The 18,841-nt window shown below is 44.1% G+C and overlaps 1 protein-coding gene across 1 annotated transcript in view; it reads left to right on the top strand.

The window, feature by feature from the left end:
• The window catches only part of LOC139394256 (uncharacterized), a 37,169-nt gene that overhangs the window by 10,211 nt on the left and 8,117 nt on the right, over positions 1–18,841 (top strand). Inside the window, exon 2 of the mRNA XM_071142282.1 lies at positions 12,040–12,176. Coding sequence (XP_070998383.1) covers positions 12,040–12,176 — 137 coding nt within the window. The remainder of the gene's footprint in view (positions 1–12,039; positions 12,177–18,841) is intronic.

Raw genomic sequence — 18,841 nt, 5'->3', positions numbered from 1 at the left:
ACAGAACCATTGAAGGAGTGAAGATGTAACCCCACAGAGGTTCAGTTACAGAACCATTGAAGGAGTGAAGATGTATCCCCACAGAGGTTCTTCTATGAGACTTTGAAAACAGCATGTATTTAGTTTTGTCTGTACAAGCTTTCAATTGGTCAAGGCTTCCTGAACAGCTGCAACATCAGACTGTAACCATGACAACGCTGAATCAACAGTCGGACCAATTGCATACATACAGTGCCTTGCGAAAGTATTCGGCCCCCTTGAACTGTGCGACCTTTTGCCACATTTCAGGCTTCAAACATAAAGATATAAAACTGTATTTTTTTGTGAAGAATCAACAACAAGTGGGACACAATCATGAAGTGGAACGACATTTATTGGATATTTCAAACTTTTTTAACAAATCAAAAACTGAAAAATTGGGCGTGCAAAATTATTCAGCCCCCTTAAGTTAATACTTTGTAGCGCCACCTTTTGCTGCGATTACAGCTGTAAGTCGCTTGGGGTATGTCTCTATCAGTTTTGCACATCGAGAGACTGACATTTTTTCCCATTCCTCCTTGCAAAACATTTTATTATTTTAGAACCTCCTCTCACTGCATAGCCTCACAATCTCACAGTTTATAAAGCCAGTCCCCAGTCTCTCTCTCTGTTATGTCACACGTTCTAAAGCATTATGTCTAAGTAGTCCCCAGTCTCTCCCTCCTCTCTCTCTCTCTCTCTCTCTCTCTCTCTGTTATGTCACACGTTATGAAGCATTATGTCTAAGTAGTCCCCAGTCTCTCTCTCTGTTATGTCACACGTTATAAAGCATTATGTATAAGTAGTCCCCAGTCTCTCCCTCCTCTCTCTCTCTCTCTCTCTCTCTCTCTCTCTCTCTCTGTTATGTCACACGTTATGAAGCATTATGTCTAAGTAGTCCCCAGTCTCTCTCTCTCTGTTATGTCTCACGTTATGAAGCATTATGTCTAAGTAGTCCCCAGTCTCTCTCTCTGTTATGTCACACGTTATGAAGCATTATGTCTAAGTAGTCCCCAGTCTCTCTCTCTCTGTTATGTCTCACGTTATGAAGCATTATGTCTAAGTAGTCCCCAGTCACTCTCTCTCTGTTATGTCACACGTTATGAAGCATTATGTCTAAGTAGTCCCCAGTCTCTCTCTCTCTGTTATGTCTCACGTTATGAAGCATTATGTCTAAGTAGTCCCCAGTCACTCTCTCTCTGTTATGTCACACGTTATGAAGCATTATGTCTAAGTAGTCCCCAGTCTCTCTCTCTCTGTTATGTCACACGTTATGAAGCATTATGTCTAAGTAGTCCCCAGTCTCTCTCTCTCTGTTATGTCTCACGTTATGAAGCATTATGTCTAAGTAGTCCCCAGTCTCTCTCTCTCTGTTATGTCACACGTTATGAAGCATTATGTCTAAGTAGTCCCCAGTCTCTCTCTCTCTGTTATGTCTCACGTTATGAAGCATTATGTCTAAGTAGTCCCCAGTCTCTCTCTCTCTGTTATGTCACACGTTGAAAAATTGGGCGTGCAAAATTATTCAGCCCCCTTAAGTTAATATTTTGTAGCGCCAGCTTTTGCTGCGATTACAGCTGTAAGTCGCTTGGGGTATGTCTCTATCAGTTTTGCACATCGAGAGACTGACATTTTTTCCCATTCCTCCTTGCAAAACAGCTCGAGCTCAGTGAGGTTGGATGGAGAGCATTTGTGAACAGCAGTTTTCAGTTCTTTCCACAGATTCTCGATTGGATTCAGGTCTGGACTTTGACTTGGCCATTCTAACACCTGGATATGTTTATTTTTGAACCATTCCATTGTAGATTTTGCTTTATGTTTTGGATCATTGTCTTGTTGGAAGACAAATCTCCGTCCCAGTCTCAGGTCTTTTGCAGACTCCATAAGGTTTTCTTCCAGAATGGTCCTGTATTTAGCTCCATCCATCTTCCCATCAATTTTAACCATCTTCCCTGTCCCTGCTGAAGAAAAGCAGGCCCAAACCATGATGCTGCCACCACCATGTTTGACAGTGGTGATGGTGTGTTCAGGGTGATGAGCTGTGTTGCTTTTACGCCAAACATAACATTTTGCATTGTTGCCAAAAAGTTCAATTTTGGTTTCATCTGACCAGAGCACCTTCTTCCACATGTTTGGTGTGTCTCCCAGGTGGCATGTGGCACACTTTAAACAACACTTTTTATGGATATCTTTAAGAAATGGCTTTCTTCTTGCCACTCTTCCATAAAGGCCAGATTTGTGCAATATACGACTGATTGTTGTCCTATGGACAGAGTCTCCCACCTCAGCTGTAGATCTCTGCAGTTCATCCAGAGTGATCATGGGCCTCTTGGCTGCATCTCTGATCAGTCTTCTCCTTGTATGAGCTGAAAGTTTAGAGGGACGGCCAGGTCTTGGTAGATTTGCAGTGGTCTGATACTCCTTCCATTTCAATATTATCGCTTGCACAGTGCTCCTTGGGATGTTTAAAGCTTGGGAAATCTTTTTGTATGCAAATCCGGCTTTAAACTTCTTCACAACAGTATCTCGAACCTGCCTGGTGTGTTCCTTGTTCTTCATGATGCTCTCTGCGCTTTTAACGGACCTCTGAGACTATCACAGTGCAGGTGCATTTATACGGAGACTTGATTACACACAGGTGGATTGTATTTATCATCATTAGTCATTTAGGTCAACATTGGATCATTCAGAGATCCTCACTGAACTTCTGGAGAGAGTTTGCTGCACTGAAAGTAAAGGGGCTGAATAATTTTGCACGCCCAATTTTTCAGTTTTTGATTTGTTAAAAAAGTTTGAAATATCCAATAAATGTCGTTCCACTTCATGATTGTGTCCCACTTGTTGTTGATTCTTCACAAAAAAATACAGTTTTATATCTTTATGTTTGAAGCCTGAAATGTGGCAAAAGGTCGCAAAGTTCAAGGGGGCTGAATACTTTCGCAAGGCACTGTACTAGTGTCATCTGCATACAAATTAAGATCGCCATTTTTTTCACTGATTGACCAATAGCATTGGGGGTAGAAGTTGTTCAGGAGCCTTTTGGTTGTTGTTGTTGTGGTGGTGGTACCACTGATACAGTGTCCTGTAGAGGACTTGTGAAGGTTTAACATACCAAGGGAAGCTGAGGTCAACTACCTGATGTGGAGCAGCAGACAGAGGGACAGGGCCAGAAGGTCTTCATTACATTTAGAACATAAACCGCTGAGCTGGTGCTTTCTATCCCCCCTCTCTGTTAAGTCTCTGGCTCTCTCTGTTTTTGTCTCCCCCCCCCCCCCTCTCTCTCTCACGCTCCCTCTCTCTCTGTCAGCATCCACTGACTCACCTGCTCATGCTAATCTGCTTAAAAATATGATGTTGGGAAGACAGACAGAGAGAGAGAGAGAGACAGAGAGACCGAGACAGAGAGAGAGAGAGAGAGAGAGAGAGAGAGAGAGAGAGAGAGAGAGAGAGAGAGAGAGAGAGAGAAAAAAGGGTCATAGTGAGTTTCAGCCAGCCCAGAGAGCCAGATCAACAGCCAGATCAAGGTCCTCAGCCCATCACCATGGTTTCAGAACACACATCTAGGCCAAGACAGAAGGACTACTTTCCTCTCATTCGTTGCCAAGGAAGTGCTTTGGGTGCTTTAGTGAATGGCCCGCTGAAAATGATTTAATTAATTAAATTAACTTGGATGAAAGTTTGTAGTGTTCATTTGGCAGAGAGAGAGAGTGAGAGGGAGAGAGAGAGAGAGAGAGAGAGAGAGAGAGAGAGAGAGAGAGAGAGAGAGAGAGAGAGAGAGACATAGAGAGACATAGAGAGACAGAGAGAGAGAGAGAGAGAGAGAGAGAGAGAGAACAAACAGGACCTCAAGCTCATCATTAATCTTGAGGTCCTTGGTCTCAACCCCACCCTGCGTGATTTTGTCCTGGACTTCCTGACGGGCCGCCGTAGGTAGGAAACAGCACCTCCACTTCCCTGATCCTCAACACTGGGGCCCCACAAGGGTGCATGCTTAGCCCCTCCTATACGTCCTGATCACACATAACTGCGTGGCCATGCACGCCTCCAACTCAATCATCAAAACGGCATACACATCACGGACAAACTGAAATGGTCCACCCACACATACAGTGTGGGGAAGAAGGCGCAAATATATTTGGCTTGTCACCTTAAAACCCTGACAAACTTTTACAGTATCACTGCCTGGTACGGCAACTGCACTGCAAGGCTCTCCAGAGGAGAGAAACTGATGCTGACCACAAACCTCATGGTTTTAACCTGACTTTAACATCTCACTGGGATTGGAGCCAGTTTCAGATTTACAGAAGCTAAAACCTTTTAGGATAACCCATCAATGAAAACCGCTGCAGGATGGAATGCTAACTGTCATAATGTAGTAGGAATCTAACTGTCATAATGTAATAGGAATCTAACTGTCATAATGTAGTAGGAATCTAACTGTCATAATGTAATAGGAATCTAACTGTCATAATGTAATAGGAATCTAACTGTCATAATGTAGTAGGAATCTAACTGTCATAATGTAGTAGGAATCTAACTGTCATAATGTAATAGGAATCTAACTGTCATAATGTAATAGGAATCTAACTGTCGTAATGTAATAGGAATCTAACTGTCATAATGTAATAGGAATCTAACTGTCATAATGTAATAGGAATCTAACTGTCATAATGTAATAGGAATCTAACTGTCATAATGTAATAGGAATCTAACTGTCATAATGTAATAGGAATCTAACTGTCATAATGTAATAGGAATCTAACTGTCATAATGTAATAGGAATCTAACTGTCATAATGTAATAGGAATCTAACTGTCATAATGTAATAGGAATCTAACTGTCATAATGTAATAGGAATCTAACTGTCATAATGTAATAGGAATCTAACTGTCATAATGTAATAGGAATCTAACTGTCGTAATGTAATAGGAATCTAACTGTCGTAATGTAATAGGAATCTAACTGTCATAATGTAATAGGAATCTAACTGTCATAATGTAATAGGAGTCTAACTGTCAAAATGTAATAGGAATCTAACTGTCATAATGTAATAGGAGTCTAACTGTCATAATGTAATAGGAATCTAACTGTCATAATGTAATAGGAATCTAACTGTCATATTGTAATAGGAGTCTAACTGTCATAATGTAATAGGAATCTAACTGTCATAATGTAATAGGAGTCTAACTGTCATAATGTAATAGGAATCTAACTGTCATAATGTAATAGGAATCTAACTGTCATAATGTAATAGGAGTCTAACTGTCATAATGTAATAGGAATCTAACTGTCATAATGTAATAGGAATCTAACTGTCGTAATGTAATAGGAATCTAACTGTCGTAATGTAATAGGAATCTAACTGTCATAATGTAATAGGAATCTAACTGTCATAATGTAATAGGAATCTAACTGTCATAATGTAATAGGAATCTAACTGTCGTAATGTAATAGGAATCTAACTGTCGTAATGTAACAGGAATCTAACTGTCGTAATGTAATAGGAATCTAACTGTCATAATGTAATAGGAATCTAACTGTCATAATGTAATAGGAATCTAACTGTCATAATGTAATAGGAATCTAACTGTCATAATGTAATAGGAATCTAACTGTCATAATGTAATAGGAATCTAACTGTCATAATGTAATAGGAATCTAACTGTCATAATGTAATAGGAGTCTAACTGTCAAAATGTAATAGGAATCTAACTGTCGTAATGTAATAGGAATCTAACTGTCGTAATGTAATAGGAATCTAACTGTCGTAATGTAAAAGGAATCTAACTGTCATAATGTAATAGGAATCTAACTGTCATAATGTAATAGGAATCTAACTGTCATAATGTAATAGGAATCTAACTGTCATAATGTAATAGGAATCTAACTGTCATAATGTAATAGGAATCTAACTGTCATAATGTAATAGGAATCTAACTGTCATAATGTAATAGGAATCTAACTGTCATAATGTAATAGGAATCTAACTGTCATAATGTAATAGGAATCTAACTGTCATAATGTAATAGGAGTCTAACTGTCAAAATGTAATAGGAATCTAACTGTCATAATGTAATAGGAATCTAACTGTCGTAATGTAATAGGAATCTAACTGTCGTAATGTAAAAGGAATCTAACTGTCATAATGTAATAGGAATCTAACTGTCATAATGTAATAGGAATCTAACTGTCATAATGTAATAGGAATCTAACTGTCATAATGTAATAGGAATCTAACTGTCATAATGTAATAGGAATCTAACTGTCATAATGTAATAGGAATCTAACTGTCATAATGTAATAGGAGTCTAACTGTCATAATGTAATAGGAATCTAACTGTCATAATGTAATAGGAATCTGACTGTCATAATGTAATAGGAATCTAACTGTCATAATGTAATAGGAATCTAACTGTCATAATGTAATAGGAATCTAACTGTCATATTGTAATAGGAGTCTAACTGTCATAATGTAATAGGAATCTAACTGTCATAATGTAATAGGAATCTAACTGTCATAATGTAATAGGAATCTAACTGTCATAATGTAATAGGAATCTAACTGTCATAATGTAATAGGAATCTAACTGTCATAATGTAATAGGAATCTAACTGCAATAGAAACATTGGTTCAGTCAAATTGCCCACGAGGATATGATGTGTCATGTGTTTCAGTCATATTACAACGACCATGTTTCTATCTCCATACATGAACCAGAAGTAACCAGACATGTAATATTACATAAAGAGACGAGCACAAGGGATTACGGGTGTGTGTGTGTGTGTGTGTGTGTGTGTGTGTGTGTGTGTGTGTGTGTGTGTGTGTGTGTGTGTGTGTGTGTGTGTGTGTGTGTGTGTGTGTGTGTGTGTACATGGATGTATATGTGTGGTTTATGACGGATCGAGAGGATAAGAGAGTTGGGGGGGGAAATGAGATCAGAGATAATGTACTGTAACTGTCCCCATAGACAGCAATGCCATGAGATCAGAGATAATGTACTGTAACTGTCCCCATAGACAGCGATGCCATGAGACTGATAATGTACTGTAACTGTCCCCATAGACAGCAATGCCATGAGATCAGAGATAATGTACCGTAACTGCCCCCATAGACCGCAATGCCATGAGATCAGAGATAATGTACCGTAACTGTCCCCATAGACAGCAATGCCATGACATCAGAGATAATGTACTGTAACTTTCCTCATAGACAGCAATATCATGAGATCAGAGATAATGTACTGTAACTGTCCCCATAGACAGCAATGCCATGAGGTCAGAGATAATGTACTGTAACTGTCCTCATAGACAGCAATGCCATGAGATCAGAGATAATGTACTGTAGGCAGCCAGTGAGTTTCAGGTTTGGGGAAGCTTACAATTTATCCCAAATTTCTGAATATTTCTAGTTGAAGTCAGAATTCGGGAAGTCATTAAAACTCGTTTTTCAACCACTCCACACATTTCTTGTTAACAAACTATAGTTTTGGCAAGTCAGTTAGGACATCTACTTTGCGCATGACACAAGTAATTATTTCACCTATAATTTACTGTATCACAATTCCAGTGGGTCAGAAGTTTACATACACTAAATTGACTGCCTTTAAACAGCTTGGAAAATTCCAGAAAATGATGTCATGGCTTTAGACGCTTCTGAAAGGCTAATTGACCTCATTTGAGTCGATTGGAGGTGTACCTGTGGATGTATTTCAAGGCCTACCTTCAAACTCAGTGCCTCTTTGCTTGATATCATGGGAAAATCAAAAGAAATCAGCCAAGACCTCAGAAAATAAATTGTAGACCTCCACAAGTCTGGTTCATCCTTGGGAGCAATTTCCAAACCCCTGAAGGTACCATGTTCATGTGTACAAACAACAGTACGCAAGTATTAACACCATGGGACCACGCAGCCGTCATACCGCTCAGGAAGGAGACGCATTCTGTCTCCTAGAGATGAGCGTACTTTGGTGCAAAAAGTTAAACAATTTAAAGGCAATGCTACAAAATACTAATTGAGTGTTTGTAAACTTCGGACCCACTGGGAATGTGATGAAAGAAATACATGCTGAAATAAATAATTCTCTACTATTATTCTGACATTTCACAATCTTAAAATCTTAAAATAAAGTGGTGATCCTAACGGACCTAAGACAGGGATTTTTTACTCTGATTAAATGTCAGGAATTGTGAAAAACTGTTTAAATGTATTTGGCTCAGGTGTATGTAAACTTCCCACTTCAACTGTAGGTTTTCCTCTTGTCCAGATGGGATAGGGCAGTGTGCAGTGTGATGGCGATTGCCTTGCGAGGGTTAACACATTTAAATGTCTTACTCACGTCGGCCACAGAGAAGGAGTGTTGTTCATTCCTGATATTGAACCATTTATAGTGTTGTTCATTCCTGATATAGAGTCATTTAGAGTGTTGTTCATACCTGATATAGAGCCATTTAGATTGTTGTTCATTCCTGATATAGAGTCATTTAGAGTGTTGTTCATTCCTGATATAGAGTCATTTAGAGTGTTGTTCATTCCTGATATAGAGTCATTTAGAGTGTTGTTCATTCCTGATATAGAGTCATTTAGAGTGTTGTTCATTCCTGATATAGAGTCATTTAGAGTGTTATTCATTCCTGATATAGAGTCATTTAGAGTGTTGTTCATTCCTGATATAGAGTCATTTAGATTGTTGTTCATTCCTGATATAGAGTCATTTAGAGTGTTATTCATTCCTGATATAGAGTCATTTAGAGTGTTGTTCATTCCTGATATAGAGTCATTTAGAGTGTTGTTCATTCCTGATATAGAGTCATTTAGAGTGTTGTTCATTCCTGATATAGAGTCATTTAGAGTGTTGTTCATTCCTGATATAGAGTCATTTAGAGTGTTGTTCATTCCTGATATAGAGTCATTTAGAGTGTTATTCATTCCTGATATAGAGTCATTTAGAGTGTTGTTCATTCCTGATATAGAGTCATTTAGAGTGTTGTTCATTCCTGATATAGAGCCATTTAGAGTGTTGTTCATTCCTGATATAGAGTAATGTAGAGTGTTGTTCATTCCTGATATAGAGTCATTTAGAGTGTTGTTCATTCCTGATATAGAGTCATTTAGATTGTTGTTCATTCCTGATATAGAGTCATTTAGAGTGTTGTTCATTCCTGATATAGAGCCATTTAGAGTGTTGTTCATTCCTGATATAGAGTAATTTAGAGTGTTGTTCATTCCTGATATAGAGTCATTTAGAGTGTTGTTCATTCCTGATATAGAGTCATTTAGATTGTTGTTCATTCCTGATATAGAGTCATTTAGAGTGTTATTCATTCCTGATATAGAGTCATTTAGAGTGTTGTTCATTCCTGATATAGAGTCATTTAGAGTGTTGTTCATTCCTGATATAGAGTCATTTAGAGTGTTGTTCATTCCTGATATAGAGTCATTTAGAGTGTTGTTCATTCCTGATATAGAGTCATTTAGAGTGTTGTTCATTCCTGATATAGAGTCATTTAGAGTGTTATTCATTCCTGATATAGAGCCATTTAGAGTGTTGTTCATTCCTGATATAGAGTAATGTAGAGTGTTGTTCATTCCTGATATAGAGTCATTTAGAGTGTTGTTCATTCCTGATATAGAGTCATTTAGATTGTTGTTCATTCCTGATATAGAGTCATTTAGAGTGTTATTCATTCCTGATATAGAGTCATTTAGAGTGTTGTTCATTCCTGATATAGAGTCATTTAGAGTGTCCTCCGACTGGATTCCAATCAGACACCCCATGGGTTCTGTTTTGTTCCAGTGCCCACAGCTCTGGCTCTTCATGCCCTGAAAAGTAGACTGAGGAAAATGATGTGAAACTGTGATTGCCTCCCAAATGGAACCCTTGTCCTTATATGGTAGTGATCTACTTTCAACCAGAGGCCTATAGGCTTTCATCAACAGTAGTGAACTATATAGTTAATGTCATGGAAATAGGGCGTCATTTCAGACAGACTGAGGGAGAATGACAGCTTGACTCGGACACGGAAGAAAAGCTTCTTATATCTCCCATGGAGGGTAGAGGATTACTTTCAGGGCTTTATCAACCAGGGGATGGATGTAGACAGTGTCTGTATCTCTCACGGTTCTCACCTGTAGTCTCTTCTAGACAGTGTCTGTATCTCTCACGGTCCTCACCTGTAGTCTCTTCTAGACAGTGTCTGTTTCTCTCACGATCCTCACCTGTAGTCTCTTCTAGACAGTGTCTGTATCTCTCACGGTCCTCACCTGTAGTCTCTTCTAGACAGTGTCTGTATCTCTCACGGTCCTCACCTGTAGTCTCTTCTAGACAGTGTCTGTATCTCTCACAGTCCTCACCTGTAGTCTCTTCTAGACAGTGTCTGTATCTCTCACAGTCCTCACCTGTAGTCTCTTCTAGACTGTGTCTGTATCTCTCACAATCCTCACCTGTAGTCTCTTCTAGACAGTGTCTGTATCTCTCACGGTCCTCACCTGTAGTCTCTTCTAGACAGTGTCTGTATCTCTCACGGTTCTCACCTGTAGTCTCTTCTAGACAGTGCCTGTATCTCTCACAATCCTCACCTGTAGTGTCTTCTAGACAGTGTCTGTATCTCTCACGGTTCTCACCTGTAGTCTCTTCTAGACAGTGTCTGTATCTCTCACGATCCTCACGTGTCTTCTAGACAGTGTCTGTATCTCTCACGATCCTCACCTGTAGTGTCTTCTAGACAGTGTCTGTATCTCTCACGATCCTCACCTGTAGTGTCTTCTAGACTGTGTCTGTATCTCTCACGATCCTCATGTGTCTTCTAGACAGTGTCTGTATCTCTCACGGTCCTCACATGTAGTCTCTTCTAGACAGTATCTGTATCTCTCACGGTCCTCACCTGTAGTCTCTTCTAGACAGTGTCTGTATCTCTCACGATCCTCACCTGTAGTGTCTTCTAGACAGTGTCTGTATCTCTCACGATCCTCACCTGTAGTGTCTTCTAGACAGTGTCTGTATCTCTCACGATCCTCACCTGTAGTGTCTTCTAGACAGTGTCTGTATCTCTCACGATCCTCACCTGTAGTCTCTTCTAGACAGTGTCTGTATCTCTCACGGTCCTCACATGTAGTCTCTTCTAGACAGTGTCTGTATCTCTCACGGTCCTCACATGTAGTCTCTTCTAGACTGTGTATGTATCTCTCACGATCCTCACCTGTAGTGTCTTCTAGACAGTGTCTGTATCTCTCACGATCCTCACATGTAGTCTCTTCTAGACAGTGTCTGTATCTCTCACGATCCTCACCTGTAGTCTCTTCTAGACAGTGTCTGTATCTCTCACGGTTCTCACATGTTCAAGGGGAAATTGGAGTCTCTTTTACATCTGCATTTAAGATGACTTGGTTGACCTTTGTAGCCCTATCAACCTCATGCACAGTACGTTTTTTGCTGCCCTGTTTATGTCTGTTTGAATGTGTTTCTGTCACGATCAGTGGAGGCTGCTGAGGGGAGGATGACTCATAATAATGGCTGGAATGGAGTCAATGGAACGGTGTCAACCACAGGGAAACCACGTGTTTGATGTGTTTAATACCCTATGTCTTGATGCATTACATTATGGCTAGTAGCACTGTATAACACTCTCTCTCTCTCCCTTCCTCTCCTCCTCTCTCTCTCTTTCTCTCTCTCCCTCCCTCTCCCTCTCCCTCCCTGTCTCTCTTTCTCTCTCTCGCGCGCTCTCTCTCTCTCTCTCTCTCTCTCCCTCCCTGTTTCTCGCTCTCTCCCTTCCTCTCCTCCTCTCTCTCTCTTTCTCTCTTTCTTTCTTTCTCTCTCTCTCCCTCTCTCTCCCTCTCCCTCCCTGTCTCTCTCTCTCCCTCCCTCTCTCCATCTCTCTCTCTCTCTCTCTCTCTCTCCTTCTCTCTCGCTCTCCCTCCCTGTCTCTCTCTCTCCCTCCCTCCCTCCCTCTCTCTCTCCCTCCCTCTCTCTCTCTCTCTCCCTCCCTGTCTCTCTCTCTCTCTCTCCTTCTCTCTCCCTCTCTCTCTCTGTCCAGTGCTCGTACGTTCCTCCATGTGAGAGGGACAACCAGAAGAACAAGGACAACGTTCTGTGGTGGGAGGACTACTGGACTAAAGAGGTCAGCTCCCAATCCTTCACCTGTTTCTTCAACCAGCAGAGAAGGTGAGACCCTCCCCTAAACCCTACCGTTAGTCCCTCCCCTAACTCTAAACCCTTCCCGCTAGCCCCTCCCCTAACTTTAAACCCTACCGCTAGCCCCTCCCCAAACTCTAAACCCTACCGCTAGCCCCTCCCCTAACCCTAAACCCTACCGCTAGCCCCTCCCCTAACTTTAAACCCTACCGCTAGCCCCTCCCCTAACTCTAAACCCTACCGCTAGCCCCTCCCCTAACCCTAAACCCTACCGCTATCCCCTCCCCTAACCCCTACCACAAGCCCCTCCCCTAACCCCTACCACTAGCCCCTCCCCTAACCCTAACCCTAAACCCTACCGCTATCCCCTCCCCTAACCCCTACCACTAGCCCCTCCCCTAACCCCTACCACTAGCCCCTCCCCTAACCCTAAACCCTACCGCTATCCCCTCCCCTAACCCCTACCACTAGCCCCTCCCCTAACCCCTACCACTAGCCCCTCCCCTAACCCTAAACCCTACCGCTATCCCCTCCCCTAACCCCTACCACTAGCCCCTTCCCTAACCCTAAACCCTACCGCTATCCCCTCCCCTAACCTCTACCACTAGCCCGTCCCCTAACCCTAAACCCTACTATTAGACCCTCCCCTAACCCTAAACCCTACCACTAGCCCCTCCCCTCCCCAACCCTAAACCCTACTATTAGACCCTCCCCTACCCCTAAACCCTACCCTACCCTCCCCTAACCCTACCACTAGCCCCTCCCGTAACCCTACACCCTACTATTAGACCCTCCTCCCCCTAAACCTTATCACTAGCCCCTCCCTTAACCTAAACTCTAACACTAGCCCCTCACACGCTCCCTGGTTATACAGCAGCACCTTCAGAGCTGTCACGAGACCAAACACGTGTTTGCTGAAAGTAAAACACAAACACTTTTTTCCTCCAAAGAGATTCTAGAGATTTGAGACCCGTCCGGGCGGGTTTGTCAGGACGGGCTCAGTCTGCAGTCTATTTTAGGGAGAAGCAGTGAGAACCAGATGGCCAAGGTGTAACAATGTAATGTGGCCGCCTTTCAAAAACCCTCTCTGTTCTTTTTCAACTAACTATTGCTATTTTCACGTGTAATATTTTCCTGCAGTAAGTCTTAACTCTTAACATTACTTACATTTGACAAAGCGAATATGGCAAAGACAGTAGCAGACAGGCAGTGAAGTCACAAGATGCACCTGGTCATCAGCTGTGTGGTGATGGGAGAGTCTGTCGCCTGCTGTGGATCCATTTCCTGTGGGGCAGGACGTGACATGTTCATGTACTGTAGGGAGTAGTCTGAGAACACCACTTATCAACACTTGTCCGTGGCCAATCATCCCTTCAGTGGCTATTTTTGGAGGCTCATTGGATCTTGTTGAGAAAGTGTGACTCAAGTAATCAACACGTACTGTTGCAGACCGTGTGGGTCTCATGGTACACCTGGGGCCTGGTACACGTGGTACACCTGGGGCCTGGTACACCTGGTACACCTGGTACACCTGGGGCCTGGTACACCTGGTACACCTGGGGCCTGGTACACGTGGTACACCTGGGGCCTGGTACACCTGGTACACCTGGTACACCTGGGGCCTGGTACACCTGGTACACCTGGGGCCTGGTACACCTGGTACACCTGGGGCCTGGTACACGTGGTACACCTGGGGCCTGGTACACCTGGTACACCTGGTACACCTGGGGCCTGGTACACCTGGTACACCTGGTACACGTGGTACACCTGGGGCCTGGTACACCTGGTACACCTGGTACACCTGGTACACCTGGGGCTTGTATCCAGGACACTCTTCTTTATTTAACTCCGGAAGTCAGTTCAGAACAACTTCTTATTTACAATGACGGCCTAATCCCGAACGACGCTGGGACAATTGTGCGCCGCCCTATGGGACTCGCAATCACGGCCAGTTGTGTTACAGCCTGAAATCGAACCAGTGTCTGTAGTGGCTAAAATGCAGTGCCTTATAGACCGCTGTGCCACTCGGGAGCCCTCCACCTCTTGAGTTGGGCCTTTTGTTCCTCAGGGCAGATCATTGTATTGCAGATTTATCTTGTCCCAATGCCAGTGATTTTCTCCCATCACCAGTAAACTCGTAGATTGATTGAAATAAATGCAAAGTGTAACATATGTTTATAACTGAAATGGTACACAGATAGTGTTCAGAGGCCACTACGTTCCCTCTAGTCCAGTATTCAGAGGCCACTACGTTCCCTCTAGTCCAGTGTTCAGAGACCACTACGTTCCCTCTAGTCCAGTGTTCAGAGACCACTACGTTCCCTCTAGTCCAGTATTCAGAGACCACTACGTTCCCTCTAGTCCAGTATTCAGAGACCACTACGTTCCCTCTAGTCCTGTATTCAGAGGCCACTACGTTCCCTCTAGTCCAGTATTCAGAGACCACTACGTTCCCTCTAGTCCAGTATTCAGAGACCACTACGTTCCCTCTAGTCCAGTATTCAGAGACCACTACGTTCCCTCTAGTCCAGTGTTCAGAGGCCACTACGTTCCCTCTAGTCCAGTATTCAGAGACCACTACGTTCCCTCTAGTCCAGTATTCAGAGGCCACTACGTTCCCTCTAGTCCAGTATTCAGAGACCACTACGTTCCCTCTAGTCCAGTATTCAGAGACCACTACGTTCCCTCTAGTCCAGTGTTCAGAGACCACTACGTTCCCTCTAGTCCAGTATTCAGAGACCACTATGGTCCCTCTAGTCCAGTATTCAGAGACCACTACGTTCCCTCTAGTCCAGTATTCAGAGACCACTACGTTCCCTCTAGTCCTGTATTCAGAGGCCACTACGTTCCCTCTAGTCCAGTGTTCAGAGACCACTACGTTCCCTCTAGTCCAGTATTCAGAGGCCACTACGTTCCCTCTAGTCCAGTATTCAGAGGCCACTACGTTCCCTCTAGTCCTGTATTCAGAGACCACTACGTTCCCTCTAGTCCAGTGTTCAGAGACCACTACGTTCCCTCTAGTCCAGTATTCAGAGGCCACTACGTTCCCTCTAGTCCAGTATTCAGAGGCCACTACGTTCCCTCTAGTCCAGTATTCAGAGACCACTACGTTCCCTCTAGTCCAGTATTCAGAGACCACTACGTTCCCTCTAGTCCTGTATTCAGAGGCCACTACGTTCCCTCTAGTCCAGTGTTCAGAGGCCACTACGTTCCCTCTAGTCCAGTATTCAGAGACCACTACGTTCCCTCTAGTCCAGTATTCAGAGGCCACTACGTTCCCTCTAGTCCAGTATTCAGAGACCACTACGTTCCCTCTAGTCCAGTATTCAGAGGCCACTACGTTCCCTCTAGTCCAGTATTCAGAGACCACTACGTTCCCTCTAGTCCTGTATTCAGAGGCCACTACGTTCCCTCTAGTCCAGTGTTCAGAGGCCACTACGTTCCCTCTAGTCCAGTATTCAGAGACCAATACGTTCCCTCTAGTCCTGTATTCAGAGGCCACTACGTTCCCTCTAGTCCAGTGTTCAGAGACCACTACGTTCCCTCTAGTCCAGTATTCAGAGACCACTACGTTCCCTCTAGTCCAGTATTCAGAGACCACTACGTTCCCTCTAGTCCAGTGTTCAGAGACCACTACGTTCCCTCTAGTCCAGTATTCATAGACCACTACGTTCCCTCTAGTCCAGTATTCAGAGACCACTACGTTCCCTCTAGTCCAGTATTCAGAGACCACTACGTTTCCTCTAGTCCAGTATTCAGAGGCCACTACGTTCCCTCTAGTCCAGTGTTCAGAGACCACTACGTTCCCTCTAGTCCAGTATTCAGAGACCACTACGTTCCCTCTAGTCCAGTATTCAGAGGCCACTACGTTCCCTCTAGTCCAGTATTCAGAGACCACTACGTTCCCTCTAGTCCAGTGTTCAGAGGCCACTACGTTCCCTCTAGTCCCGTATTCAGAGAACACTACGTTCCCTCTAGTCCAGTATTCAGAGGCCACTACGTTCCCTCTAGTCCAGTATTCAGAGGCCACTACGTTCCCTCTAGTCCAGTATTCAGAGGCCACTACGTTCCCTCTAGTCCAGTGTTCAGAGACCACTACGTTCCCTCTAGTCCAGTATTCAGAGACCACTACGTTCCCTCTAGTCCAGTGTTCAGAGACCACTACGTTCCCTCTAGTCCAGTGTTCAGAGACCACTACGTTCCCTCTAGTCCAGTATTCAGAGGCCACTACGTTCCCTCTAGTCCAGTGTTCAGAGACCACTACGTTCCCTCTAGTCCAGTATTCAGAGACCACTACGTTCCCTCTAGTCCTGTATTCAGAGGCCACTACGTTCCCTCTAGTCCAGTATTCAGAGACCACTACGTTCCCTCTAGTCCAGTATTCAGAGACCACTACGTTCCCTCTAGTCCAGTATTCAGAGACCACTACGTTCCCTCTAGTCCAGTGTTCAGAGGCCACTACGTTCCCTCTAGTCCAGTATTCAGAGACCACTACGTTCCCTCTAGTCCAGTATTCAGAGGCCACTACGTTCCCTCTAGTCCAGTATTCAGAGACCACTACGTTCCCTCTAGTCCAGTATTCAGAGACCACTACGTTCCCTCTAGTCCAGTGTTCAGAGACCACTACGTTCCCTCTAGTCCAGTATTCAGAGACCACTATGGTCCCTCTAGTCCAGTATTCAGAGACCACTACGTTCCCTCTAGTCCAGTATTCAGAGACCACTACGTTCCCTCTAGTCCTGTATTCAGAGGCCACTACGTTCCCTCTAGTCCAGTGTTCAGAGACCACTACGTTCCCTCTAGTCCAGTATTCAGAGGCCACTACGTTCCCTCTAGTCCAGTATTCAGAGGCCACTACGTTCCCTCTAGTCCTGTATTCAGAGACCACTACGTTCCCTCTAGTCCAGTGTTCAGAGACCACTACGTTCCCTCTAGTCCAGTATTCAGAGGCCACTACGTTCCCTCTAGTCCAGTATTCAGAGGCCACTACGTTCCCTCTAGTCCAGTATTCAGAGACCACTACGTTCCCTCTAGTCCAGTATTCAGAGACCACTACGTTCCCTCTAGTCCTGTATTCAGAGGCCACTACGTTCCCTCTAGTCCAGTGTTCAGAGGCCACTACGTTCCCTCTAGTCCAGTATTCAGAGACCACTACGTTCCCTCTAGTCCAGTATTCAGAGGCCACTACGTTCCCTCTAGTCCAGTATTCAGAGACCACTACGTTCCCTCTAGTCCAGTATTCAGAGGCCACTACGTTCCCTCTAGTCCAGTATTCAGAGACCACTACGTTCCCTCTAGTCCTGTATTCAGAGGCCACTACGTTCCCTCTAGTCCAGTGTTCAGAGGCCACTACGTTCCCTCTAGTCCAGTATTCAGAGACCAATACGTTCCCTCTAGTCCTGTATTCAGAGGCCACTACGTTCCCTCTAGTCCAGTGTTCAGAGACCACTACGTTCCCTCTAGTCCAGTATTCAGAGACCACTACGTTCCCTCTAGTCCAGTATTCAGAGACCACTACGTTCCCTCTAGTCCAGTGTTCAGAGACCACTACGTTCCCTCTAGTCCAGTATTCATAGACCACTACGTTCCCTCTAGTCCAGTATTCAGAGACCACTACGTTCCCTCTAGTCCAGTATTCAGAGACCACTACGTTTCCTCTAGTCCAGTATTCAGAGGCCACTACGTTCCCTCTAGTCCAGTGTTCAGAGACCACTACGTTCCCTCTAGTCCAGTATTCAGAGACCACTACGTTCCCTCTAGTCCAGTATTCAGAGGCCACTACGTTCCCTCTAGTCCAGTATTCAGAGACCACTACGTTCCCTCTAGTCCAGTGTTCAGAGGCCACTACGTTCCCTCTAGTCCCGTATTCAGAGAACACTACGTTCCCTCTAGTCCAGTATTCAGAGGCCACTACGTTCCCTCTAGTCCAGTATTCAGAGGCCACTACGTTCCCTCTAGTCCAGTATTCAGAGGCCACTACGTTCCCTCTAGTCCAGTGTTCAGAGACCACTACGTTCCCTCTAGTCCAGTATTCAGAGACCACTACGTTCCCTCTAGTCCAGTGTTCAGAGACCACTACGTTCCCTCTAGTCCAGTGTTCAGAGACCACTACGTTCCCTCTAGTCCAGTATTCAGAGGCCACTACGTTCCCTCTAGTCCAGTGTTCAGAGACCACTACGTTCCCTCTAGTCCAGTATTCAGAGACCACTACGTTCCCTCTAGTCCAGTGTTCAGAGACCACTACGTTCCCTCTAGTCCAGTATTCAGAGACCACTACGTTCCCTCTAGTCCAGTGTTCAGAGACCACTACGTTCCCTCTAGTCCAGTATTCAGAGGCCACTACGTTCCCTCTAGTCCAGTATTCAGAGGCCACTACGTTCCCTCTAGTCCAGTATTCAGAGGCCACTACGTTCCCTCTAGTCCAGTGTTCAGAGACCACTACGTTCCCTCTAGTCCAGTGTTCAGAGACCACTACGTTCCCTCTAGTCCAGTATTCAGAGACCACTACGTTCCCTCTAGTCCAGTATTCAGAGACCACTACGTTCCCTCTAGTCCAGTATTCAGAGGCCACTACGTTCCCTCTAGTCCAGTATTCAGAGGCCACTACGTTTCCTCTAGTCCAGTATTCAGAGACCACTACGTTCCCTCTAGTCCAGTATTCAGAGACCACTACGTTCCCTCTAGTCCAGTGTTCA

Source organism: Oncorhynchus clarkii, unplaced genomic scaffold, assembly GCF_045791955.1.
Source record: "Oncorhynchus clarkii lewisi isolate Uvic-CL-2024 unplaced genomic scaffold, UVic_Ocla_1.0 unplaced_contig_796_pilon_pilon, whole genome shotgun sequence".
In the NCBI taxonomy this organism is placed as follows: domain Eukaryota; kingdom Metazoa; phylum Chordata; class Actinopteri; order Salmoniformes; family Salmonidae; genus Oncorhynchus; species Oncorhynchus clarkii.
Note: the sequence above shows the minus strand (reverse complement) of the source record. Positions and strands in the feature narration are given on the sequence as shown.